Raw genomic sequence first — 27,415 nt, 5'->3', positions numbered from 1 at the left:
TCTCTCAGGGAAGAAATTTTTCCTAATATCCAGCCTGAACCTCCCCTGGCACAACTTGAGGCCATTTCCTCTTGTCCTATCACTTGTCACTTGGGAGAAGAGACCAACACCCACCTCACCACAACCCCCTTTCAGGCAGTTGTAGAGAGCGATGAGGTCTCCCCTCAGCCTCCTCTTCTCCAGACTGAACAACCCCAGCTCCCTCAGCCGCTCCTCATCAGACTTGTGCTCCAGACCCCTCACCAGCTTCGTCGCCCTTCTCTGGACACGCTCCAGCACCTCAGTGTCCTTCTTGTAGTGAAGGGCTCAAATGGTCTTGCTGAGTTTCTGCGAAGTAGCCAGATGTTCCTCCAAAGGCTTCTGTCTTTTCCCTGGATCTACCATTTGTGCTGCCCTCTCTGGGGGTGCATTCTGCACTTCTCCCACTTTCCGGCTGAGCAGAGATCATCCCGCAGTAGGCATAAAGCTTGCTGTAGTGAGCCTGACTTCGCCTGCTGGTCTATTCCCTCCAAGGACAATGGTAGTTCTCCTCGCAGCATTATTTATTTAAAATGAGTTAATTTCAGAGAAAGCATGTCTTAAGAATAATAAAGTAGGCTGCGTGCAATTCTCACTTCCCCTAAGGATTAACGTTCCCTGGATCTAGGAAAACACAGCTTCTTCAATCTGCTTCCACAGAATCACTCTTTTCAGACAAGCTTCTCCAGGCAGAGTAACAGATTTTAACCCTTTGGTGGGCTGGTTTGGTTTTTAATGGGTCTTTCAGTTCCAGCACAAAGAAAGGTGGCTTATCATCAGGTATTTGTTCCCCTTGTTTTAAGGAATCCCCTGAGGACAGGATTTAACCAGCCCTCTCCCCCACTTGCTTTACAGCTTACCCTCCTTGTTACTAGTTGCCGGTGGAGCTGACAACGCCGTGTTCAGCAGAGCAGCTCTGCCACCAAGAGGTGGCAATGCCAATGCCTGTGATTAACCCTGGGGAGCTTGCGGGCCTTTCCCATGGCCCCCAGCAAGGTTCAGGTGCCACCAGAGGCCTGATCTAGTTAGGGTGTAATTGTTTTGACTTTTGCAGGGATGTATTTACCTTATGGCGGTGGACAAATTCTGTGTTTTGGCTTATATTTTCCTAGCAAAGTCATGAATTCAAGAGGAAGTGAATTTAAGTCACTTGGATAAATGGATTTGCAGATAGCCCACGCTTACATGGTTTGTGGCACTCGTTCATCTTCTCTTACCACAGTGGGAGCGTGGGGTGTGGTTTGCCTTTGCTATCCCTCCTCCCCTGATATTTTAGTAGTGCTCTCTCTTATTTTGAAAGCGCTCTCATTCACCTTTAAATTAAGGAAATGAGTACTGTAAATAATTGAAGCAAAGGTTGATCCCATGGGATGGCTGCAGCAAATAGCTTAGTGGGCAAATGGCCAAGTCCTTCGTCCTGTGAGTAAACTGCTGGCTTCCCCTTTCCCAGCTCACAGCATCTGCGAAGGAGTCTGTGTCCAATGTCACTGTTCCGCCTAATATATAATCACACAACGGTCATTAGCTCCTACAAGGAGAGTGGCTTGTCTCCCTGCTTTGATTTGCCTCTACTTGTCCTGAAGCCTTTGTGGCAGCTAATTGGATCTCAAGCTCTATTGACATGTGCATCCCTGGGTGGCTGGGGGTGGTTTTGCTTTTTTTTTTTTGGTCTGTATAGATGGAGATAACAGGTTGTTAGCACTTGAAACACAAATGCAACCCACCTTTCATGTCTCTTGGCAAACAAAGGCTCAACAGCATGTATCATGTTAATTAGCATCCTTCCCAATTTACCTCTCTGAGCTTATACTGATGGTTGTTGAGGACAAATGAAAGTGATTATCTTTTTTTAAAAAAAAAAAAAATGGCAAAGAGGCTGAATACAGATACCCTGGGAATATTCTCAACGGAAGCACATGTTTTGAAAGAATGGGCCTTTCCCTTTTCTGCTGGCCTGAATTCAGTGTATGTGGGGTTTCAATACATGAGCACAGCTCAGAGCAGCCTTTACACCCTGGCACAGGTGTTGCCCTGTAGCCACTAGAGATCAGGGCAAAATTACCATCTACTGGGACATGTGGGAAAAGAATGACTTTTACAGGACCACGTCTGGGGAAGGGCGATTCGTGTGAGTAGGAGGGGTGGTGCACGAAGGAGACGAGGTCTTGAGGATAGGTTGTGAGATCTGTGGGACACAAGCCTGATGTCTGAAGACAGAGGAGCATTGCTGAGAGCAGCAGTTGGTGGGATATATAACTGGAGAAAGGGGATAGAAGCTCTTTTCTGTCAGTCATCTTTGGAGCAAGTATATGGCGAAAACCTACTACAAAGGGAGTTTCATCCTGGAAAAGAAATGGCAGCATTAGGTCACAATGGCACCCGACTTCGCTGGTGCCACTGCTATTGAGAACGTTAGTATCAGTTTTTCCCAACCAGCTTAATAATCTGAAGAAGAGCTTATTTATATGTAAACATAAAGGTCCCTTCTACAGAATCAGCATAACATGTATCCTCAATGTTGTGTAAGTAATCGGGTATGTCACAAAAACCACGCACTTCAGCGTTTGCTCACCTGAAATTCCCCCAACATGTGGTGAGGCTTTTCTTTTTCAAAATGCATCATGCCCAAGAAGAATTGACTTAATATCCTGGTAATTAATTTGTAGCGTCAGCCTTTTGTGTATGTAATTGATTTGATTTACCTGCCTAGTTTTACCCAGCCCTTTCCCCATGTTTGCTGCAGCATTCATACTCCTTTGAAACAAGAAGCAGCAAGCCAAGAATTCACGTTTAAAGTTTTCATTCCTAGGTTCACTGAAAAGAAACCAGATTTGGGGTTTTTTAAGGAGGTCTAAGACTATCTCATTGGGAAGTCCCCGTGCACAGGGTGCCATACAAGACAGAGCTGGATGTACCCATCCTCTTAAATAAGCAGTCAGCTGTGCTATTGGCTTCATTCGGTATGCGAGCAAAGAATGTGCATAGCTGCACCTTAACGTTTTGAGCCCGTATCTCTGAGCTAGTTATGATGTACTTTATTTAAACAAGCTCGGGGACTTGATTCAGCTGTTGCTGTGTGTAAGAACAGATTAGATGGCAGTAGCCTCTCTGGCTACAGAAAAGCAAACTTTCCCCTTATACCAGCGATGATAGGAAGCGAAACGTTCGCTTTATACGGAGCAGTGATAAAATGCCTGTCTCTCCCTTGGACTTTAAAGGAATCATTTTGACAAAATCAGGTGCGGTTTGCTGAAAGCATTTGAATTTGCTCTTGCATGAAAAATTTTGAGTTGCAGAGGCTAGTGACTTGTCATGCTTGTGATCTCTTGTTTGAAACAAAGCAGCACTAAAGCTACTGTTGGGATTCATTGGCATTTTAATAGTATGAATAGTACGGGAATGTTTCAGCGGCTCCTTTCTCGCAGCCTCAGCTGTCTGCCGCGTCAGGTGCCTCGATGCCGCTTTTGAGCACAAGCAGGTGCTTGTGGGTGGAAGACAGTGACTGAAACTGCAATTAATTGTATACAGAAACCAGGAAAAAATTATTTGAAAAAACCCAAGTTCTCTGACTTTCTTATTAGCTTTTTGTTATAAAAACTATTGCAGCTTCTTGGTTCTTGTCAGAGCGCATGGTGGGAGTGAGTCTCTCTTACAGTTTCACCAGCTGCCTGTCCCAGGCCAACACAAGATGTACTTGTCCTTCCTTTTGCTTCCTGACGAACCTCAGTTTTACCCTCTCAGTGCCAGGAGGGTTACTGACCCTCTCGGGTTGGTAACTCCATTCCTCGTCTCAGATTCTGTACAGGGCTTCATGTTCCAGGCCGGTTTTGGTATTCAAATACCTACTCCAAATAATATTATTGATTTTATGGCATGAGTGGAGTCAGCTTATTCCTGTTTTACAAATAGAGGACTGAAACACAAGAGAAACAGTGACTTTTCAAGACTATGTGGGAAGCCTATGGCACAGCTGAAAGGTCTCACCTCAGATGACCCAAGCCAGCATGTTTCAGAAATGTTTATTCTTCTTCCCACTCCCAGACCATTTCCGACAATCTTCTGTTCCCGTATTATCCGCTTTTCCTCTGAAGTTACACAGCCAGTGCCAGTGCATCTCTTGGTATCAAACACTGCTAGAGCCAATAAGCATTTCAACTGACTTACTGAAGTTTGGAAGATCCGTAAAATGTTTGATTCCTGATGTAGGCTTTTGCAGTCAAACTAGGAGAAGAGAATTCGCTAAGCAAGTGGCTTGCTGTGTTTAAGGAAGCAATTACAAAAACGTGTTAGGTCCTGGAGTTGTTTCACATCTGGCGAGGAAGAGGGAATCCCACGGAGCTGAGCAAAGCGTCGTGGAGATGCTGTGTAAGACTGACACTGACAAGAAATTAGTATATTGTCCCTTGACTGTCGAACATCAGCAAAACTCACGCAAATGTCTCTTACTTACTAAAATCCTACAAGATTTCTGTTTATAGGCAGATGGTATAAGGAAGATTTCAGTGGTGAGGTGAGCACGTACTGCTCTCAGCCTTTTAGGCAGGCTTGGCGACATCTCATTTAAAACACGCCGTACCTGTTGGTACAATCAATCTCATCGCTTCTTAGCAGGCAAGAGGGCTCCCACAAATGACCTTATAGATTAGGCACTTTCTGTTTACATTCGATTTCCCACTCCCTGCTATTTGTAGAGAATGATTATCAAGGCATTAAATTAAAAGTTCTGCCTGGTGGGAAACTATTGGATATTTTGTCATTTCCTTACAGCCTCTCCTGTTCTGGTGGAGAGGCAGAGAGGTAGGGGAAGCAATCACCAGAAAGGTCAGGAATATTTACTTACCTATATTGAAACGCTGCTGAGAGGCTTTGTCCAGTTTAGGGGGCTTGTTGGGTGGAATTTTTGTTCATGATGTGGTAGGGAAGCACTGAGGCTTGAAATTGAAAGTCTTCATTTACCTGCAGGTTAGAAAGCTGGGGACGCTGCTGGCGTCCTCTGGCCTTTGCCTAAAGGCTATGCCAGAGTCTAAGTGACATGTCACGCTGTCAGCAAGGTAAAAAGGAGTTAATAAGGATTTCCCCAAAAGCCGCCTTTTGGCCCGTCTTCCAGAGAGGATTACAGCAAAGCCACCTTCCTCTCAATGTGCTGGGACAGTGGAAGGACTTTGTCTCTTCAGTATTGGTATAGCTTCGGTTTAATCAGTCTTGCATCATATTAGCTGTAAATATTGATAATACCCATGTTCTGCAAAGATACAACTTTCTTGTTTGCCCAAGAAATTTTGCTCTAAAACACTTCCTCCTCCTTATCAGCAGCAAAATTACAGGACTGGGCTTCTCAGGGAACAGTACTTGTCTTCCATTTTGTGCCTTAACGATAAGTTGATAAACTCCAAAGCCTTTCATTTAGACAGAGAGTGAGAGATCTGTCAAACCATCCCCAGGACCTGAGAAGGCTACTGCCATCCCCCATCTGTAATACAGAGATGGAAATAATTGTGAGCCTCGCTGGGTTTTTGCAGCACAGAACGTTTATGTAGTGCTTTCAGCGTGTCTGTGCTAAGCAGGGGTTTTGTTGCTGCTGTTACACAGCCTCAATTGTTCCTAGGTTGTCTTATTCAAGGAGACAAGGTGGAGTCTGACAGCTTTTGGTCCTTTCGAAGGATGCTGGCTTCTGCAGCTGGGCTTGTCAGCTGGCCGGCCACAATTCTGCTTGGAGGCTCTGGATTTCCAAAGCGATGAGGGGACAAAGCCGACAGTAAAACAAGCCTTACATGTAAATTGCTACAGCTTAAGTAGCTTTCTCGAGGGAATACAGATTAAGAAGGAACCATGTTTTAAGTTGGCCTGAATTTCTATGCAGGTTTAAGTAAGATTTTTTTTTTTTAAGGGATGTTTTGTCACAGCTGTAGTTTAGATGAGGCTCAGATAGATCCCTGCCCATTCTCTCTCAGTGCATCAGTTGCTTCTGGCCACTTTTCCTGACCTCTGTGGCAGACTCTCTCCAGTCCTGCTGCATCTCTTGTAGCTTTCTCATCTCTAGTTCAAATACTGAGTTTCCTTCATTGCCTGAAACTCTCTACACGTGACTTGTCTACCTTAGGGTAGTACTTGTTTATTAGAAAGTCTTTTTAATAGGACAATGAGAGATTTAAGAGCCGAATTAGGGCCTAATGGAAGTCAGTTGGAAAGTATTTGTGCTCATTGCAGTGGGAACAGGATCTTGTCATAAAGTGCTAGTAATATGCATGCCCCACTCTTAAGAAGTGGTTCTTTTGCAGTCGTGGATTGTGGTGGATTACCACACTGAGCAACAGGACGCGTTTAACTTAGGTATGTAGAAACACCACTGAAATCTGATGGCGCTGATAAGCATGAGCAAGCCTCCAATGTGTCTGAAGCCAGAAGTCATAGGAATTGACATGGATGGGGTGCCAGCTTGAAGCTTACACCTCTCATCTGCTGACCAGCGCATCCCAAGGAGGAAAAGAATTTTTCTCTGCTTCACTTCCAGATTGATAAAAGGTTCTTACTGCCTAACCTTTCAGAAACTCTTTCTTCTAAGGAAATCTCTGGTATTCCACATGACTAAAAATAGGCTTCTCATTTAGAGTAACGGTTTGCCTGCTGAGAGTTTTTATTATGCTTCATTGTGCTCCTTCACTAGATATAGTTGTGCTTTGTGAAGGGCCGGGATTGCGTATGGGAGAACGCAGCAGATTCAAACTGCAGAATATTTAATGTAGTACTTGCAGTCCCTGGTTTGCGATAGGCGTTTTGCCTGGCTGAGGACTGGTAGCACAGAGACAAACAAGAGAAGCTGACAGATTGGTGAATGCTGGGTGGGATCATTTGTCAGGAGACGTGATGAATCACTGTGGCACAGCGTTTCATTTTCAGAAAGATCATTTTCTGAAAAACTCAAATTGAAGGCAGAAGAGACAGCTGGGGGTGTTTTGTGAGTTTTCGTTTAAATCAAATATACAATTAGAATAAAGGCATATTGAAAAGTTCCTGCTATTCTAAAAATATTTTGAGGAAGAAACAAAATTGAGGTTAGCAGCAAACAGAATGACCGGGAGGAGCATTTGCCAGCTATGCTCCACAAATAGGTTTTGAGTTTTACTTACCCCTCTCTGGTCAAAGCCAGTAGGAATCGTATGTCTAGAGCTTCAAGCAGTGCTTCAATTAGGGGAAAAAATATCCATCTTATAACCTTGTACACAGGTTATTCAAGTAGAGGTCAATGTGCTTTTAATAGGACTGCACGTAGACACTGAACTCCTCGCAGCCTGAATGAGAGAGGTGGTCTTGTTTAGTATCGTCTGTGCTCTTACAAGTCCAAGGCTACTTCTGCGTCGAGACTGATTAATTCCTGCAAGATAGCATAGCGCTGGGCGACACAGACGGTGGGGGACTTCATGCTGGTACCTCAGCTGCTGACACAAGTGACAGGAGACCAAAAGCTGATGCCTGCTTCCCCTTTCTCCTGGTGCCAAAGGGCCACAGACGCAGTTGTGCTGTAGAAGGTTATTTCTAGGGGAGGATGAAGACCTTTTTGACCCTAGTTTAAGCAAACGGGTGAGTATGAATTCTTGAAAGAAGTAGCTCTGTGAAAAAGAGGTTTTAAATTAGGTGCTCTTCAGCGAATAGCACTCTTTGGTGCACTTACGGCACGCTTGGTTAGAAGATCAGTTAGAAACTCTAGTAAAGGAGAACTATGTCAAATCCTACGTTTACAATCACTCAAATAAATATAAAGCTCTGTGTGTGTGTGAGATTTCCAGATACCTTCCCATGTCAGTGGACATGAAATAAAAAAGTAAGGAAATCTGGAGCTACTGTTTCACAGCAAGTGTGTGCCTCTTTCAGAGTTGCAACCTGCGCAGAGATGAGACAGATAAAGAAATGAGACACACATGTAGTGCGGGATTATAAAAAGGTTATATCCTCTTCTAAGCAAGATTCAAACAGACACTTTCTTTTTAAAACAACAAGTAATAATGGGTCATACAGTGTGCATGACCTGATGTTGAGGGACTTGTTGAGGCTTTTTGAAATAGCAGTGAGGGAACTGGTCACATAGTGTGTTTTCTTGAGTAATGCTTTGCTGTTTACTCAGTTTCTGAAATATGGAAATCTGTTGCCACTTGTGCTCCCAGTATAAAGGTCTGGCACTCTTTGCGCAGGGAAAAGTGCTTAATTTTATGAGGAAGAGAGGACTTGCTTTCATTTTGCCTCACCAAGTTGCTTGCTAGTGCGTCTTCTCCAGGAAAAAGGAAGAGCAGGAATGCTTGGTGATGCAATCTCTTGAGATCGTGTTAAAGCACACATGGACTAACAAAATGTTGTTCCTGATCTTGAAGTACTTTGTAAATATTAATCGTAAGTAATTAAATTATTTTTTATCATCATCATCATCCTCCTCAAACAGGACATGAAGATTGCAGTAACAAGGGCAGCCTGTGATCCCTGGTAAAAGGGATTATCATGCTGAGCCACTGCATTGGTTTGCAAAGCAAAATTTGAGTGAGGAAATGCAAACTTTGCATTTGGCACCCTTTTGGCAAGCATGGCATTTGCCCTTCAGATGAGCATCACTGTTTCATTTGATCTTATCTCCTTTGTTCCAGATAGGAACTGTAAGTCTCTCACTTTACAGGGCAGATTTTCTCAGGTGTGATAAATTAGTATTCCACATAGACCTTTCTCTTTTGTCTTCAAGACAACAGATCTACTAGTTTGATTTCTGTCCCCACCTGGCCTCAGCTATGCTGTTCCTCTTCACCTCTGCCCCTTTCTGAATAAGAATTAGTTTTTCAACAATTAATTTACCTCGCTGCCTCTGTAGGACACTAACTAAATTTCAAAGCCTCTCTCAGAGTAGCAACGCAACCGTGCCCTTCCATCCTAATTGATGGCTCTGCTCGAGACCACGGCAGGTCCAGTTGAGACACAGGGAGCTGAGGGTAAGTGAAGAGCTGAAACCCAGTTCAATCTAATTCTTAAATGAATGCTAGGAATCCCCCACACATAGGAGTTTATCATTTATTGCCTGTAATTTTCTCAACTAATTTCAAATTTAATTATAGCTTTCAGCTTTGGTTTTCTCTTTTAATTAACGTACCAGTGACTATGTATAATCTCTGCGTAAAGTCAAAAGCAGCTTACATGATAATTACAGTGGGAGCACAGCACCTACTGTTCAAGATAGTCATCCACGAGAAGGTGCTTGCGTGATAGTTAAGGTGCTGAGATGAAGTTGTACATCTTTCTTGTACTGTCCCAAAGCTATTTTATTAGTGGCTCAGCTTGATGTTGATAAACTTTGGGGAAGGAAGCAAAAGAACTGGAGAGACCAAGCACAACCCTTTGCACATACAGCAGATATTTCTTAGACATGATGAACTTTTGAGGTCATAGTTTTTCACGGAGTCTTGTTGAGTAACTTTACATTTACCCCATAATAATTATGATGTAGTGGGTTGAAAATTCCTCTTTTACACTGTGAAAAATGCTTTGCATCCACTTTTTGGAAACAATTCTGACTGAACAATGCAGAAGGAAAATCCAAGTGTATGGTAGAAGCAGAATACTTTTGTTCCCTTTGTTAAGTCAAAATTAGCATTGGTTACTTCATTTTAGATCCCCCTCAGTTGGAATGACTAGTGTCAGAGGGGCAATCACTAGAGAATACACCGTGTCTGTCTGTTGTCCATCATGGAAGAGAGTATGTATGAACTTACGCTGTCCCGGTGAAGCAAGTTGTGAATTCAGTTTTGGTTTTCTTTTTGACTGTTGCAGCAGAAAGGTCTCACAGTGGCACTCTATTTTGCAGTCAGATTTATAGCAGATTGACAGAGAAGAAAATGGGACAGGTCTGCTCACCCTTCTTGCTGTACCTCTGATATCGAACAGACCACTAACATTGACAAGCGCTCAGGGGAGGGGGGAATGTACGGGCGTATCTGAGCAGCACTATTCAGTGCTCTTCATTTACAACAGAAAAATCAGGTTAAACCATGAATATCCATTTATTATTTACTTAGTTTTTTGTGTTTGCTTGATTTTGTAGAAATGTTGTATGTATGGTTAGACTGGGAGCGAGGCACTTGCAATCAGTTTGGATACTAGCTGGTGGTGAGCAGTGGATCCAACAACAGCCTGCTTTACCAGCAGATACACTCAACAAGAAAGCACCTTCTTCAATTGCAGAAATTTCTACTTTCATTAAATCAACAAAACCGCATTTATTTAAGAGTAGCTTTGTTTAGTAACTAAATTCTTAAATCCTGTCTGTCCTGAAATTTGGATAGCTCATTCCCTGCTGCTTCAATATAACTATGTCCATCCTGCTGTAAGAAGTGGGGCTGATAGAATGAACACAATTCAGAGCATCCGAACAATGTTAATGCCGCTGTTGGTCTCCCAGGGAGCATATGGAAGATGCTGAGTGGTACTCGGTCACAATTAAAGATATTAAACTAAAAGGAAGTGCTATGGGTAGATGAATGTTTTCATATCTAGGCCTCATTTGCAAAAAAATGAGTGATTAACCTGAATCCAGTCTCTCTATAGTACTTTGGTGGTTAAGTGAGAAGAGAAAAGATGTTCTGGAGGTCTGTGATGGAAAACATGAACCTTAACTCAGAACGGGAACTCCTCATGTTCTTTATAAAATGCAGATACCTGTAATAGATACCAGCTCTACTGCAGAAAGGCTTTAGGAAATATCGGTTAACTTTTTATTCATTTCAGTATAGGACTGTTGTCCAGCGTCTCCCTGCTCCTTGCGCTTTGATTCTGAAACGTGGTACTTGGCAAATTTTGAGGTTTGTGTCTTTTGTTATTGGTTTTAGATTGACAAGTATGCTCAGCGGGATCTGAAGAAAGGGCTTCATTTGTATGGGACAGATGGAAATATTGGCCTAACTAATGCATGGAGCATCATTCAAACAGATGTAAGTCTGGGCTTTTTTTTTTTTTCCTTCCTCTTTACTCTCTGGATTCTGTAACAGCATGTTCTGGGTGTGAACCTAATTAAACCTCCAGATCCCAAGCCAATCTCTTCCACCCAGTCAGCACATTAGCAATGAATGTCTCTGCTTTTTGTAACAAATGGTCTTTTTTATTTCTCTCTCCTTTGACCAGGATAGCTTAATTGTTTTAAAAAATCATATTGTGTTGATGCCTAAATATCATATAGTTCTGTGCTGTGTGGAGAGTGAAGGAGATGGTCAGACAGGCAACCAGCAATACCGTCTCTTTAAAGTCAAAGGGACTGCTTATGTTGGAATGAAGAGCACTAGCGTAGTAACAAAGAACCACTTCAACCCCTTTTCAGTTCTGTCCTGTCTCTTTTTGTTGCTGTTGTTGGTTCCTACTAGTGTAGTCAAAATGGAAACCGGCCATGGTGTTTACAATGTCCTTCTACAGTCAATATGTTTTTCCCAGCAGAATTAAATCACCCTCCATCACAGATGGGCTGGGAATGCTTTTTACTGTGTTGCCACCGCTGCTGCATCCTTCTGGTTCTCTGACAGCGCTCTGCCAGTGTTTGTCTCATAAGGGCTGGTGAGCACCATAGCTGGCTTTTGTCCTTGTCTGGCTTGCTGAGGAAACACTCTCACTGACAGTTCAGGTTTATTAGCTCTGTCCTTCTCTTTTCATGTTCAGTTCTATCAGTTCTCTTGGGGGTGATCTTTCTGATTGGATTTTCTCTGCTTCTTGAATGAGGAAAAGTGCTCCAACTTTTCTTCTGCTTTAGGGAGAAGCACTTGTACTGCCTGGGCTTCACTCAAAAAATCTTGCATAGCTTTCCACCTCCAGAGGTGCTAGCGTGGTACAGGCAGGGCTTTAGGTCTTGCCTCCGATGTCTTAAATCGGCCAAAGACGATAACCTCTCCCAATGCTTCTACGGTTATATGAACTATTTGAGATGATGGATGGGCTACCTACCACATTCTGATGCGATAAACCTGCTCGTTTCCCCCTTACTTCCTCTATTGCCATTTGGGCTGAAATCCTGAACGTCTTTCAGTCTGGTAGCGTCAAGATTCACGTATACTCTTTTATACGATACAAAATAACGGGAGCGGCAGGCTGCAAAGAAAAATTAAAAATTTGGGGTCGCTAACAGAACAAAAGAACTGGTTGGCCAAACTCCATGTGCATCTTTGGGGCTGCAGGAGCTGTCTGTATTGAGTGCAGTAGGATGACAGCAGCAGTACTGTGTGTGAAAGACAAACGGCTCAGGTCCAGCAAACCAGCTAATAAGCTTGCCAGTCCTGCATCCTAACAACTGCGTGCCGAAGGTTCTTTCGGTTACCTTTAAAAGGCCTCGGCATCTTGCAATATTGTTGATACTTTTTGCTTCCAATGCTATGATCAAATATGAGAAGGCATCAATTACTGACAAGAGAAATGCCTTTTGTGGTGCTAGCCCAAGAGTAAGCCACGTGAAATATAGACAAAATTTTTAATATCATTGTTTATATCAAACAGTATTAGAAGTTTTACTCTTTTACAGTAACTTAACTCTGCTTAGTAAAAATGTAGTAAAAATTACTAATATTAAGAAGTTTGCAGTAAGTATTAATCTGGTTTCAGTGACACCCCAAGAACCGTTAAAAGCATATAGCAAAGGTGGGGGGAAAAAAGCATTATTAGGAGGATTTATGGGATATAAACCCCCTGCTTCCGCTCCCCTTTCTGTAAAATGGGTGTAACAATATAGACTATGTCTAGTTCGCCTACTCACATTTTTTCAAGATGTTCACCAGTCGGATTGGATTCGGAAAAGATGTGAAAGAATAATGAGAATTTTGGAAATTTACATGATGGTGAGAAATTTTAAAAGCTTTATTGAACCAGGAAAAGATGAAGTAGTAATGTGATTGCAGTCCTTAAAAAGAGAGCAGGAAGGGAAAAGGGTTTGGAAAGAAAAGGGCTCTGTAATTGAACCAAGAGCTAAAAACTCAAGATAGAGATATTTGATGGTAGGATGCCATTGTACAGCAGGATGGTGGATTCTTTTTCTCTGAAGTCAAGGCAGGGGCTTTTGTCTAAAAGCAGTGCGTCTTGTTCAGTGACAAGCTTGGGTTTGAGGCAGGACTCAATAGTCTGTGTGGTCTGTGTAGTGCTACAGATCATGTTCGATTGTCTTAATGATTCCTTTGGCCTTGAAACCTATTACGGTTTAAAGTGTGTCTTAGAAGTTTCAGATGAAACTGATGTTAGCTAGGTCTTAGGAGCCCAAAAGATAATAGGAAAGTGCCATCTCGCAAGCCACGTACAGTCGTGTTACATCGCTCCCTTTTCTAACATGGCAACTATGAAATTACCATGCGCTGTCTTGACAGTACCATAGTGTTAAAGTCTCTGTGCCCCCCGTGCTGGGCACTGAGGAGAAAAGCAAAGAGCTCCCACAGATCCATTTTTACCGCTCTGCATAATTGGTTTTCACATGTATCTTTCAAAACTATTTAGGAACAGACTATTGCAGTGGTGCAGAGAAGGCAATCCCAGCATGGTTAATTATGTAAAACGCTTTGCAGTTGAATAGCGCTATGTAAATGCCAAGTGTTATTTTTTGTGTTCAGTAATAATCGTTATCCCTTACATCCCTAATCAGTAGAGTGTAATCACTGATAGGAGGATTAGGGCAATACAGGGGACTTTCTGAAAAGAAAGTCCCAGCCCAGGCTTGCTGTTTGCTTTCTGGCTCCTAAGAGATGGCTCTCAAAAAACCCCCACATTAGAGCTAACCGCATTGCCATATGGGACAACATCTCAGCACTGACTTTTCTAATGGGGCCAGCAGACATCAGTCACTGGTTGAGCTATGGGCCATGTCTGTACGTGGGTGGAAAACAGCAGCCTCGGAAAAAAGCATGACGTGAAAAACATGACAGCAACAGAAACCGTAATGAATCCTTCTCCCTTGTCCTCTCTGCATTCACATTCCTTTCTTTGCAAAAGTATTTTTCAGACCTTGAGCAGCAGGATGGCACCGTGGTTAAAGTAGTAGGCTCAGGCATGAGGGATCTAAGCTCTGGCATAGTTCTTCATGTCTCCTACATTAGATAGAGACCATCCCTGCCCTGAGTTCACTAAGTGTGTATGGCAACTTTTGCTTAAAGAAGGGGAAAAACAGTTTTTCCAGAAACAGAACCACATTTAGATGGCATTTGATTTCTGTGGGACTGGCTGATCACAAATCGGCGGGGAGTTTTGACTAGGAGTATGGATACCCAGTGCGCACACAGCGACTTGTGAGTGGCGATCGCTGTATTTCTTCTTCAGGTGTGAAAGGCCTGAGCACCCTTTTTTGGGGGGCTTTCTTCTCTGAAGCCTTTGCGCCTTGAGAAATGTTTTCCTCTTCTTAACAGAAGCCTACGATTCCTAAGTAACTGGAAACAAGGAAAAAACGGGGTCTGTCAAGCCCATCTTTAAGGAGGAAGTTGCAGTTTTGGTCCATGGCTGATCTGTTCAGATTACTGATAAAGGAGTCGGGCTGAGCTGCATACATGCAACGCATGTTATAGGAAAAGCACTAGACTCATTTTGCAGTCCTGTTAAGCCTCTAGGTCAGCGAGCTGTTTCAAATTAGAACAGTTTATTGATTTCTTTTCAATACCTTCAGCTAACCAAACTCCCAGCCTTTCTCAATAGCGTTTCACACCTTAAAAGGATCGGAAACACAAGCAGGTGGCTTTTGCGTGTCATGACTGAAGACTACGAAAGCTTACGAAGTGCTTTTAAACATGACTAAAATTCTAGTAGTTTAAGATGTAAGTTACCCTGAACTGCATGACACTCCTTAACCAACCAGGACTGGTTAAAGTTACAGGTGGAGATCATTAGGAAATGAGAAATGGGCATTAATTTTTAAAATGTTGCTTCATCCCCAACATCTTTGTGATCAATATTTGAACGCTTCTCCTTTTAACTAACCAGGCAGTGATTTGAGAGGCATGCAGAAAATGCATTAGCTTCACTAAAGCGAGCAAATTCAGCTCACTTTTACTGCGGTGTAATGCCTTTCATGTCTATTTAGACCACTGTAACTGAGAACAAAATTTGACCCATCTCCCTCTACCCCAGTCATCGATTCTGTTAGATCAAACCATACTTTAGGATTACTCCTGAAGTAATCCAAACCACCCATTAAACATGATTTTAGCATAATACTGTCTTATTCACCATTTTTTACAGTGATGGAGGAAAAAGGCATATAGAAGGCACCCTACCCTGTCCCTAGTTCTCTTGTCACATTCACAAAACTAGAAAACCAGGAGATGCTAAAACCTGTCTGCAACAAGGACTGGGTGTATTTTCATGAACCCTATCCCAGCCTGGCTGATTTTGCAGGAATTTGGCAAAGAAAATAAGGCCTACTTAGCCTTCAGTACTGGGATTGCCTGTAAAATACATACAAGAATCCAACTCCTTAACACTTCTATTGCATGAAGATAGAATCTTTAACATTAATTACCAGCCCTAGATAGTCCATGCGAGAGCAGCAATTACGTGTCAACACAAAAATTAAGCTATTTGCAAGCAGTGTTGCATTCCATAAATATAGCACAGAGACCTCAGTGCTCTCCGGTGCTGCTCGGCTGGGAAGAGCACTCCGCAGCAGCACGACCTTTGGCTGCATTGTTGTGTTGAGCAGCCCCGGCGTGTCCTGAGCTCTTGGGAACCTACGAGCCGCTTCAGAACCCCACGGGTAATCAATAGGGGAGTGATTTACGTCTCTTCAACAAAGGGAGGAAAAAATGTGTTTTGACATCTCGGGAGACAGAGCCTCCCACATGAAACACGTGAAACAAACAGCAGCGTATTGTCAGTATTCCTGGAAATGTTCAGCAGCGGGAGCTTAGATACTCAGAGGCATTTGACAAGCTTTGGCTTGTTTGAGCAACTCTGCCAAACACTGTACGAGCGTCCCCAGAACTACTACCCGATTGTCACCTTATGCCGTAAGTACCCGCATTTCTTCATGTGGGCAGGCACGATTGCGTCTAACCATGCGTGCTCCTTCAGAGCCGCAAGCTGTAGAATCAAGTGACCTGAGGTGTCCAAGTCAAGGTGTCTTAAAGTTACTGCTACTCAAGACAGTACCTGACCTTTTTAACACATTACTCCTTTTTAAAGTGTTTTAGTCTGGGTACCCCAAAATAAGCACTATTAGCTTGTAATTGTTGCTAAAAAACATAAGTGTATCGTTCCCCGTTGAAATTGGGAACAGAACTAATCAATTAGGCGACCTTGTCTAATTTTATCACTTAACTAGCGAAGGGAACAAGACAGGACTGTAAATGTGACCAGCAAATGAATGCGGTTGTAGCAAGAATCAAGTCTGCAATTGCTTCGTGACAGTCGAGCAGTTTAACTTTCTGGCGCTGGCAGAACATCAGCCTTTGTGGAAGAACATGAAGTCTGGTATAACCGGCTACGACAAACTGCTGGTGGCAGAAATTATCCTTCGTGTGACCTGAGCTTTCTGAGTACTCCAAGCGTAGGACTGTCTCCAACTATCCTTGCTCAGAAACCTTGTATATTTTAGGAAGAGAACATTGCTCTCAAATCTAAGAGGACTCTAAAAAATCCTCTTATTTTGCTCTTTGTCCTCAATATTTCCCTTTCTTGTAATAGTCCCTCATCCCCTTCAATAATTTGGCTACATATCGTTCAGCTTCATGCACCCAGGATAAATCAGTCGCTTGTCACATGATCCAAAATCACTCCCACACTCTTTCTTCTCTACTTGGGCCTCTGGAATGAAGCCTCTCGATTTACTGAGCTCTCAGCTTGTCCATCTTTTTGGCTTCTAGCTGGACCCCTTTGCTGAATCTATACCAGTGACCTATTCAATCCCACTGATGCTTGTTTCCTTGTTCTTGCCTCTTTGGCCTACTGCCATGGGTCAGAGCATAGGTCAGCTCCCTAGAGATGCCGCTTGCCGGACTTGGTCTTCGTTGAACACTGCTCGCTCACTTGCTCGTGCGCTCTCTGGTCTCTGTGGTGTTAGTACTCCTCTGTGTTTATCACCTCTTCTCCTTTAGGACTGTGCATCATCCGCTGCTTAATTCCATCGCTCATCCTTCGTCTTCCAAAGACATGACATCTCTTGCAGTTATAGTTCCAGACATTATTTCTTCCAGTCCCAAGGATATTGATCCTCATGCTACTTCATTCTTGATTTTTTTCTTAGCCCTTTCTCCCATTGCTGGGACTGCCTTGTCTGCCAGCAGTGGCAGGCAAGTATTAATATTTAATCCTCTGCTCTTGTACAATACACAGAGGCTCTGCATGGGCAGGCAATGTGTGTCCACCTGCAGCTTGTCTTTGCAACCGCATCTTCTCCTATTTCCACCTTCTGGCTTACCGGGAAGTTTTACTCTTTGGAGTCTCAACCCTAGGTCATGGCCTGGCCACCTTCTGCTTCACAGGCTCCATAGGAACAGCTGTCCTCAACCTGTTAGTGCGCCCTTAACTACAAAACCTGTACATCGTCTTCATCGCTGTAGTCTGTCAGACTTTGACACCCTCAGCCATGCAATATTAGGGGGAGAAGGGGTCTAGTTCCGATTTATGCAAACTTGTGTCACTTCTGTTTGGCCAGAACATCACTCGGATGTCTCAGCCCTTACTGTTGCACTCTCTACACCACAGATGAGCCACATTTTCAAGGCTTGCTATTTACAAGCTGTCACTTCTCACTGTCTATCAAAGAGCTGCCTCCTGACTCTAATGATGGTAGCCTGCAAGACCTTTTTGTTAGATTTCCAGATAAAGCAGCTTTCCTCAAATGCGTGCCATGTGTTCCGCGGCGCTCCTATCCGCTTTTGGGACCTGTTACGCTCACAGCTCCTGTCTTGTGTGCAGGAAGATAGAGGGGAAAAAAAGAAAGTCATGAACTTTGTTTACTTTCAAGTCAGTTTGTAGAAAAATGAAGCCTGTAAACTCACAAATCAAACAGTTGCAAGCTAAGGATTGATTCCTGCCACGGACCCAATCAGAATTCTGAGAAGAACCTCGGGGGGAAAGATGTTAGTCCGGGAAAGGTTTCTGACTTTTGCTTAGCAGAAGAAAAACAGTGCTGTGAGCACGGAAATGTCTCTATCGTGGACTACTTTCTGCGAGCGCTTGAAGCATCATCATATGATGCGCGAGGCAACGCGTGACACCTCTGCCCTCTATTGGTCTTGAATGGCAGATCTTGGGTGAGCAACAAGACCCGACACCCAGCCCTCTCCGCCCGCAGACTCCACAACTATTATATATGTACGGAAAACTCGCCCTCAGGCTGGTGTAAACATCAGGATCTGAATTAGGTCCTTGGTGCCGGTCTTGCAGCCATCTGCACCATTACGAGTCTATCGGAAAGAAGAGGAATGGTGTCTATAGGGATGTGAAAAATACTGTACAAGCTTATATAAAATCACATTTAAAAATAAGATCTTGGCAAGTCATTTTGGGGCTAAGTAGGTGGCTGGCATAGCTTTGAAAAAGTGTGAAGTACTGCCAATAGCAGAGAGCAGTTCTGCAGCCCAGTGTCATCTTGTTTTACTCATTAGTGGTAAAGTGTCTAAATACCGACAAATTCATACTTCTGAGTTAGCACAGGAGTGACAGATGGTGGATACATCTATATGGTAATGAGTCTTAGCTTATTTTGTATCACAGGAATATACCAGTTCCCAGAGCGGGAAGACGGTCGCAGAGTCGTTCCCTGTACTGTTACGTGCATTTCCTATACCTTTCATTGCGCTACCAAAGTCCAACAAACCTTCCGATTCAGCGCTAACGGAGTCATTGTACACTGTGTCGTCATATGCAGACACTTAACGTGCTTAATGCAGACACTTAAAGCACCGCTGTTTAGCAGCATCAGATGATGACATTAAGGAACTGCACCAAAGAGAGGAGATGAGGAAATGCATCTTTTACTGACTGACAAAGACTTTCAAAGGCGATCGGTAATTAACAGCTTAGAGAGAAATTTGCCTCGTTAACTTCAATCATGATTTCAGAAGTAGTGTGCCGTAGAGATCCCAGTATCTTCATCTCCTGGGTGCTGTATCTGTACCTTAAGTAATTTTTTTTCCTGACAGCAAGCTGCAAACGATTGTTATAATGCTGCTCTGTCACATCAAGTCTTAACCTCAGTGCTTGGCTGGGGTTGTCCTGTTTCAGCTCCTGCAGCGTCCCGCCACTGCAAATAGGGGCCTTTGCTTCTCCTATCAACATTAGCTACATAAAAGACCATATTTGAACACAATAAAAGAGTGGGGGAAAGGGTCTGTTTGGGTAAAGCTGAGGAAATACTGTATTTCTTTAAAATTTCAAGCCTCTGCAGGTGTAATCGAAATGCACTGAATGTCCAACTCCAGGAGGCAGAAGTCAGAACGAGCAGGACTCGGGGACAGATCATACTTACGGTATCGTCTCGGTTCTTCTTTTTCCAGTTCAGATGCTGTGGAGTCTCCAACTACACTGACTGGTTTGAAGTGTACAATACAACCCGGGTGCCGGACTCCTGCTGCTTAGAATTCAGTGAGAACTGCGGGCTCCATTCCCCGGGGACCTGGTGGAAAGCGGTGAGTAGCTCTCCGGCAGCAGCCCAGCAGCTGCCTTGCAGCCCAGGTAAAGGGCCGGCAGCCGGTCATCTGCAGGGCTCTACAGATGGTTTCAGAAGGCGCATATTGAGCAGTGGCTTTTGACCGCCAGCGAAACCACCAATTTAATTATTTTTATGGGATGAAGGTTTTCCTTTCAGTAGGCTCTAAGGTGGGGTTGCACATCGCAGATAAGTACCTTCCCGCACTGATCTGGAGCACAGCCTAGCTCGATCGAGCTAGGAAAGGACAGGGTTGTCCTTTTTAACATCCCACCTACTGGAGTCAGGTAGCGATAAAGGCAAATGGCTTGTCCGCACACATAGCACAAGCTCGGGAGCAGCAGCCATAGCTTATTGTGGCCCAGGCAGTCGCGAGGCAAGAGGACTGTGTGAGCAGGAGCGTCTGCTCCTGCCGGGAACCCTCGTTCAGGGGCTGCCGCTGCGCAGCCGGAGAGCGGGAACTGTGCCACTGAATTGCCAGCAGCATTTTTTTTGCAATGAGTTTCTGCGCTTGCCTGTAATCCAATTCAAAACACGGTGGGATAATTTCCCTACAATGTCCTCAGCAAGATCTTTCCAGAGCAGGTAGTCAGAGCCTTAAATTCTTCTCTGCAATTAGCTCAGCAATTCTTTGTGCTAATTACAGGTAGTGCAATCACCCAGGAGGGGTGTGGAGTAAGGCCATCTGATGAAATGGAATTACAAGGAATTTTCGCTGGTTCTAGTGGTTTGTGAAGACAATGAGTAAAGCTCTCTCGGCCACTTTCTAGTGAGATTTCATACACAGGGACTGGCACTGGCTGAGTCCCGACCAAACGTGGCTCCCTTCTACCTCTTAGGTAGCTCTGAGTCAAGTTTTAAATTTAAGGACTTAAAAGTTGTTCTTCTATTTTATTCGGGGTACCAAGAAGATCAGGGCAGGTTAACACCATGTCTTCTTCTGGTGGGCATTAATATTTTTTCCTTTATACATATGTGAAAGCCACCAACTAAGGGCTGAATGATTCTTGGTCGTGTACATTCACAAGACAGAGGGCACAATTTTTGCACAAGGTCGTCTTACAGACAGTATTTATTATTTACGTATTATTTAAAGGAAGGTTTCACTTGGGCTTATTCCACCCTCCCCAAAACTGGGCCGGGAACATGAGATTACAGCTATTGCAAATTTAAAGCAGGAAGAAAAGAATGGAGGAGTGCCCATACTGCAATTTGAAATGATGGAAAATGGTGTGAAACGGGCCCGTGTGCAGCAGGAGTGGCTACTGAGCAGCTCTCACTGGAACTTGGGGATATATATATGTATTGTAACAAATACTTGTTTTACTGAACCATGGAGAAAATGAAAGGCTCGTTCTGAAGTTCTAACTGCTTCTAGTTGGTTTTTAGAGGGCGAAGAGGACCCAAATCCACTGCTTGTTTATTGGTAGTTACTGGCCCAATTTAAATGGGGCAGTGCTCCTGCAGCAGTTTGGAGGTGCGCTTTTTTGCGTCATTACAATTAGTACTCCATGTTCAAGCTCCAACCCAGAAATACACAGTCGTTGCTCCAATGCTGAAGTGATAATCCAGGCTACCTAGCAGCTTCGTCTGATGTGGCTCTTTTCTGTCTCTCTATTGCCAGGGGAGTACAGCTGTGTGTTTATGGCTAATACAATATTCTGGTTGTTTGGTTTTTTTCTCCAGCCTTGCTACGAAACAGTGAAAATATGGCTCCAGGAAAACTTACTAGCCGTGGGAATCTTTGGATTGTGCACAGCTATGGTGCAGGTACAGTTTAATATCAGTTTTTCAAATCCTAATTAATCATAACTAAGCAAGTAACCATAGATCCAGCTATACTCTGTCCAAGCCTGTTTCAATAATTCCAAATTTTGAATGATGTTAGAGTAAAACTCTGCAAGATTTAAGTCTTTTATGTTTTAATTTAGTTAAAACACTATGCATGAAGTACAGAACTAGGAATACTGCACACATTTTCTGTTTCGTGATGCAAAAAGCAGGCACTTTACCAAGTGGTTTATCTATCTAAGGCTTAGACTAGACTCAGTGGATGGGGTAGTCCTCACCATCCAAAGACAGAAGCCTGGTCAGGGTAGGGTGAATTGCCTTTTCGGGTACCTGTCTTGGTCCACTAATTCTCCAGCAAGGACCATCTGCTCAGGCTAAACAGCTAACTTACTAACTTACTTCAAGATAGCCTAAAGGTAGCTTAAGTAAGTCTTCTACCCCATCCTCAGTCCTAGGCTAAGGTACAAGTTGGGCTGTTGTCAATCTTGCCAATAAAACCATGTTCCTTTTCTATTAATTGCAGGGAAACGAGGTAGGTAAGCTTGCCATAGACTTGCCTATCAGATTTTTGACCTGCAGTTATTTCCAGTGTGCCTATGGTCAGAGAAGAACCAGTTGTCAGTGTAGTAGCTTGTCTCTTACTCGTCCGTACCTGTGTCTTTAATCCAGCTTGCCGTGGCCACAGCATAGCCCCAGTGGCACAAACCTTAGCCTGAGGATACGCAGGTGGAAGCTGTGCCTGAGCTCAGGCTGTTTCAGGGGTATGTCAGCCCTCCATTTATGGCCCAAAGTGCCATTCCTGAATGCAGTGAAGATGGAGCTTTAGCTTCCAGCTCCTCCGCTCCCTCACGCTCAGCGTATAAGCAGAAAGGATGGCATCGCTAAGCTAATTAATACCACTAGATTAGCCCATGGGGTTTTTTTAAATTTTGCATGGTATACCACTAGCAGCAGCAAGAGAGAGCCTGGGATCGGAATTCCACTCACATTCCCACTAAGGTCAGATTAGGCAGCATGGCATGTATCTACTCTCTCATATGTTAAGTATTGGCTGCAACTTATTAATGCAAATGCCTGACTCCTTGCAGGCCCAAATTCAGTAGAGTTTTGGGCTTTGTTTTCTAGTATAGTAAGCAAATATGCTTAGGACAAAAAGATAAGCACAAGAAGATCATACAGCAGAGAGACAACGTAAGACTGTTGTTAATATATTACCATGTTTTGAAAAAAACAGCTTTTGAGCATCTATTCAGCATTTAGGGAGTCTTTTAAAGATACATTAAAAACCCAGCAGCCCCTGTCTGAGTCCTTCTCATAGACCTTGATTATATTTAGGGTATTTAAAAGAATACAATCTTTCTGACAGAAAGACGTTAATAGTTTGCATGGGAGAAAACACTTTGGACAATTTAAAAATCCTAATTAATTAATAGTCCTAGTGAATGCTGGGAAATACAGAGAAAACACCTCCGACCACAAAAGATTTTTAGTCTGTCTTCCAGCTGCCTGATGCCGTTGAATCTAATGGATGATGAAAATTTTGATGTACAAATTGGGCTCCCTCTGTTGTTGCTGTTCCAGTTTTGTTCCGGCCCCAAGCATGTGACAGCTTTTGTTTTTCATGTTAACAATCTTATAGTTAGAATCACACCCTGACACAACTTGAAGGGCAGAAGAATCTTTTTCACTCATCCATGCTCAAAATGGTAAAACAAATTCAGCCACCGAGGTTTTATGGTGCAGCTCTCCCTGGAGGTGTTCCTTTGCTGGGAAGTAGAAGGCGGTGTTCAGGGCATACCTCCCCAAGGCACGTGCTTACTATAAAACAGCACACTAAAGCCTAATGCTCTTATTTCACAGTGGGAGAATGGGAAATGAAGACGATAACAGCTCTGTAACAATTTTTTTTCCTTTATTTCTTTATAAAGTAGGATGGCATTCATTCATATACTCTTTCAAAATACTCATTAACAGGAACTACTGTTTAAGTTTAGTCTTTACATAAAGTGGTCAAATCAAGTGCTTAAAGTAGAATAATTCATACAAAACATTTCTACCTGGCAAACCTTTATTTCCATGCAACACCACTGTAAAAATTGTCAAAGGAATAGTAACAACCACTTAGTATGTTCATCTAAGCACTTCACAGCTGGAAGGAAAGTAAGACTCTCTTCCCCATCCCCTTTTCTGATGAAGTCATCTATCAGAGGCAGCACAGCAGGTCAGTAGTTGTGCTGGGAGAAGAACCACCACCTCCCCGCTGCTTCTCTTGAACAGGCTGAGGAGAAAGACACATACATTGTTGATGAAGCATTGATGGTCATGATTAATGCATGGACGGTCTCCAGCGATTCCCCCACAGGGACCTGTGCATGCATACGCTTGGAAAAGTAAAGTACAGTAAAGTAAACCACAGCATCCTTCGGGTCAGGGATGAACCTGATTGTCTTTCAAAGCAGTAGCTACAGAGATAAGCACACAGCCCCGCAGCCGTGGGTTGCTACTATATTTTCCAGCAAAAGACATCCAAACATTTCTTTTCAATATACCTCTTCCCAGTATCTGGCTTTTTGTGGAGAAATCAACTCTCCCATGCTCTCATTGTTCATTCTGTAAAACAGCAGTACAGGTAAGGACAAAAGGCAGACAGAAACTAGGAACAGAACAAGGACATGAACCGGCAGGAAAAGCAGTATGTATGTGATGTGTCTTCCTGTCTGTGAACAAAACCAGTGTAAGCATGCTTTTCTCCTTTTTTTTTTTTTGTTTCAATAAATAGTTCTGGGGTTTTTTACTTACTTACTGAAAAACAACTGTCTGTTTGTTTTTTTCTCTTAGATTCTCGGACTCACCTTTGCAATGACCATGTATTGTCAGGTAGTCAAGGCAGACACCTACTGTGCATAGATACCATTCCCAGTCTTTCTGCTCCTCCTCCAAAGGACACAGGAGAAATCTCCTTCATGCTCATTCATCTGACCTTTTTTTTTCCCCCTCTTTGTACTATAAACTGTGTCTAATGCTATCTTTCTGAAGATTTTTGTGAATCACCCCACTTTACTGAAGGAGGAAGAAAAGAAAAAGTCAGTACTCGAACTGGCACAGGTAAGAAGCAGCCTTGTCTTTAAGAGAAGAAAACCTCCAAAGAGCACTGGTTCCTTTTCCACGGCCTGTGGCAAGGCAGAGGAGGCTGCTTTGAGGGGCTGAGCTGCAAACCCAGGGTAGGAAACGATTGCACTGAGGCAACGGCCACGAAACCTCCTAGGTTGCCTTCCCGCATTTCACGGTCTGGAAGAGAGGGCCTTGAAAATGAGTGTTGTTCAGCCTGGAGGAAAGGTGCAGAGTAGCTAGCACTGAACGCAGTTGTCATTTTACTACAGTTTGCACACAGCTAAAAGGTCAAGATCAAGCTGCCCTGCCTCCAAGTGTCTCAAGATGATTTTGTAGCCAGGAGCGGCTCATCTTCCGAAATACGTTATTTTAAAGGAGTATTTTTAATCTTACGAGCTGCAAAGTCAGGCTTTTAATCAGAATCTGTACAGTGAGATCGGGCTGTTAAGGGAAAACAATATTGGACATTGTCTCACTTACTTACTAATTGCCAGTGGCATATAGATGGTTGACTGTATATGTAATATATATCACATTCATATACGCATACTGTTCTGAAAGGAGGTGAAGATACCCAGCATCTAACCTCAGAAAGAGGGAACCTTTCTATCCCATTTTACATTCCGACTGAAATAACTGAGTACTATTTCTTGTAGGAGGCACTATCACTTACACCTCTGGGAAACAAGTAATTACTTTCAGCTGTATCTTCATTTCAGTAAACAACTTGTGAGTGGGCTCTCTCTGTCATTCTACTATGGTTTTATTTTTTTTATCATCCCTGTTTCAAGTTAGTCTGCCAAGAAATATCCCTCATTTCCACACTTGAAGATCCATACAAAGCTGTCAGCTGTTCCCTCCCTGAATGTCACCATTTCATTAATTTACTTTGGGCTATCATCATCTGCAGGTATGATAGAGTTTGCCTTGCTGAGGAAAAATCTTCTGCACATTGCTCATTTTTCTCAGCTATTAAGACTTCAGATGTTTTTATGCTTAGCTTTTTTTTTTTCCTCTCCTTTTTTTCAGCTGCATGCTTACAACAGCCAGGACACATCCATCTTTCTTTCTTTGTTAGAACTGGAGTCACCTCTCAGTTCTGTTTTTCAGACCCATCTCCCTCTGCCTGGCTGTTGGCTAGAATATGATGCCCTGCACTTTCTGGAATTTGCAGAAATCAAAATCATAACTAACTTTCCTTAGCCGGAAAACAGCCCTGCACTGGTAACTGAAGTAATTATTTATGTCTTACCCTTCTGTGCACACCTTTAGTGATGATGTTAGGAATCGGATGTTTCCTATTGTTCAAACACGTAATTCCCCATCAGCAAGCAGCCCCAGTAACGCACAAGTGCCAGCGAGAAGCTGAAGCACCCCAGGGGAAGGACCTCGAGACAGATGGCTCAGCTGGTAGGAGCAAACCATTGTGCAACCGCACGCCCACAGAGAGCAACTCTCATCGAGTTGCCTGATGGTGGTGTAAGGAGAAGGGAGATGATCACAAACCCTCATCCTGTGAGTGGAGTCCCCCTCACTCGCTATCACAGCGACCTCACCACCACTAAAGGATTTTACTGCCATGCTAACAAGCCTTGACAAGCATTAACAGCCCTCGACCCAAGACAGAGGTTAAACTGAGTGCGTAGCCAACACACAGGCGCCCTGTACCTCAAGCTAGAGACTTACTTACTTACTCTTGGTGTTAGTCACTGCAGTCGCAATGCTGTCTGCTTGCTGAGCCCAGGCTGACCTGTCAACAGGCCTGCTCTTCCCCAGATGGTGTAAGAAAGACCGTTCCTCCCCTCTCTCCACTCTGTTCCTTTCTTACCTGCACAGACACCATTCCAGGTTGGATGTACCATTAGTTCTTGCCATGGTTTGTAGTTTGTACACGCAGGTGCTCCTGCTGACACCTCAGAGTTTCCACCACTGAAAAGCAGCATAACAGAGCAATGAATACATTAATAAAACATTGATTTTTTTTTTTTTAAGAAAGAAAGATAAAAAGGTAGACAAGTCTATTTGTAGTGATCCCTGCCATTAAAAGTTAACACAGGGACAGCAGGCTGATGATGGCTCAGCTGATAAGGGCAAACCTCCTGATAAGGGCACCCACAGAGAGCAACTCTCATCGGTTTGCCTGACAGTGGTGTAGGGAGAAGAGCGATCACAAACCCTCATCCTGCGAGTCTCCCAATAATGTGTGCTGAGCTCTTAGAGAAGACTGCTGGACTTCAGCTAAACCTACAGAAGAAACAAAATGAGAAACAGAGACTGAAGACAAGTCACACATGGTTCCCTCTAACCACTGTCCACAGTTTAGGTGTCTTTACAATAATATAAACTGCCTCAGTTTTCAAAACCATGTCTCTTTAGGGAGTATAAACAATACTCACTGTGTAAATCCCAGTCACTGCAACAGAAACATACAGCACTAACTGCTGAAAAGAAAGAAGGGGGAAAAAACACCAAAAAAAAAAAAATCAGACCACACATTGCTGCTAATAATTCTTTTTCTTTTAAACACTACCCTTACACTGCCAACTGAGATGCTACTACAACTGGTTTATGATTTGAACTGGACTATTTTCTATATTTGATGTTATTAACTCTCTTCACACAGGCCAAACAGATGTTATGGTGCTTAAAGCGCTACCAGCACAATCCAATTTCAAGCCTCTGCACATACTGCATAGAACAAGCCTCAGACTTTTATTTCCTTTTTAAAAGCATTGCATCCTTTCTCTGCTGACGAGGTCAGACTATTTTGTGATATGTAACAGCAACAATCTTTTTTTTTAAAAACCAAAAAAAGATAGTTCCCTATTATGCATAAAATGTCTTCATGTTGAACTGGTTGAGTATAAATAA

At 43.3% G+C, this 27,415-nt stretch overlaps 1 protein-coding gene across 2 annotated transcripts in view; it reads left to right on the top strand.

Annotated features, from left to right (window-relative positions):
* The window catches only part of TSPAN4 (tetraspanin 4), a 294,706-nt gene extending 269,426 nt beyond the window's left edge, over positions 1-25,280 (top strand). For both annotated transcript variants that reach the window (XM_059825810.1, XM_059825809.1), the window contains 4 exons: positions 10,875-10,976; positions 19,491-19,622; positions 21,329-21,412; positions 24,272-25,280. In XM_059825810.1, coding sequence (XP_059681793.1) covers positions 10,875-10,976; positions 19,491-19,622; positions 21,329-21,412; positions 24,272-24,340 — 387 coding nt within the window. In that variant the 3' untranslated portion in view covers positions 24,341-25,280. The remainder of the gene's footprint in view (positions 1-10,874; positions 10,977-19,490; positions 19,623-21,328; positions 21,413-24,271) is intronic.
* The last annotated feature ends 2,135 nt before the right edge of the window (positions 25,281-27,415 follow it).

Source organism: Gavia stellata, chromosome 17, assembly GCF_030936135.1.
Source record: "Gavia stellata isolate bGavSte3 chromosome 17, bGavSte3.hap2, whole genome shotgun sequence".
Taxonomy (NCBI): Eukaryota; Metazoa; Chordata; class Aves; order Gaviiformes; family Gaviidae; genus Gavia; species Gavia stellata.
This window is presented reverse-complemented; position numbering and strand designations above follow the sequence as displayed.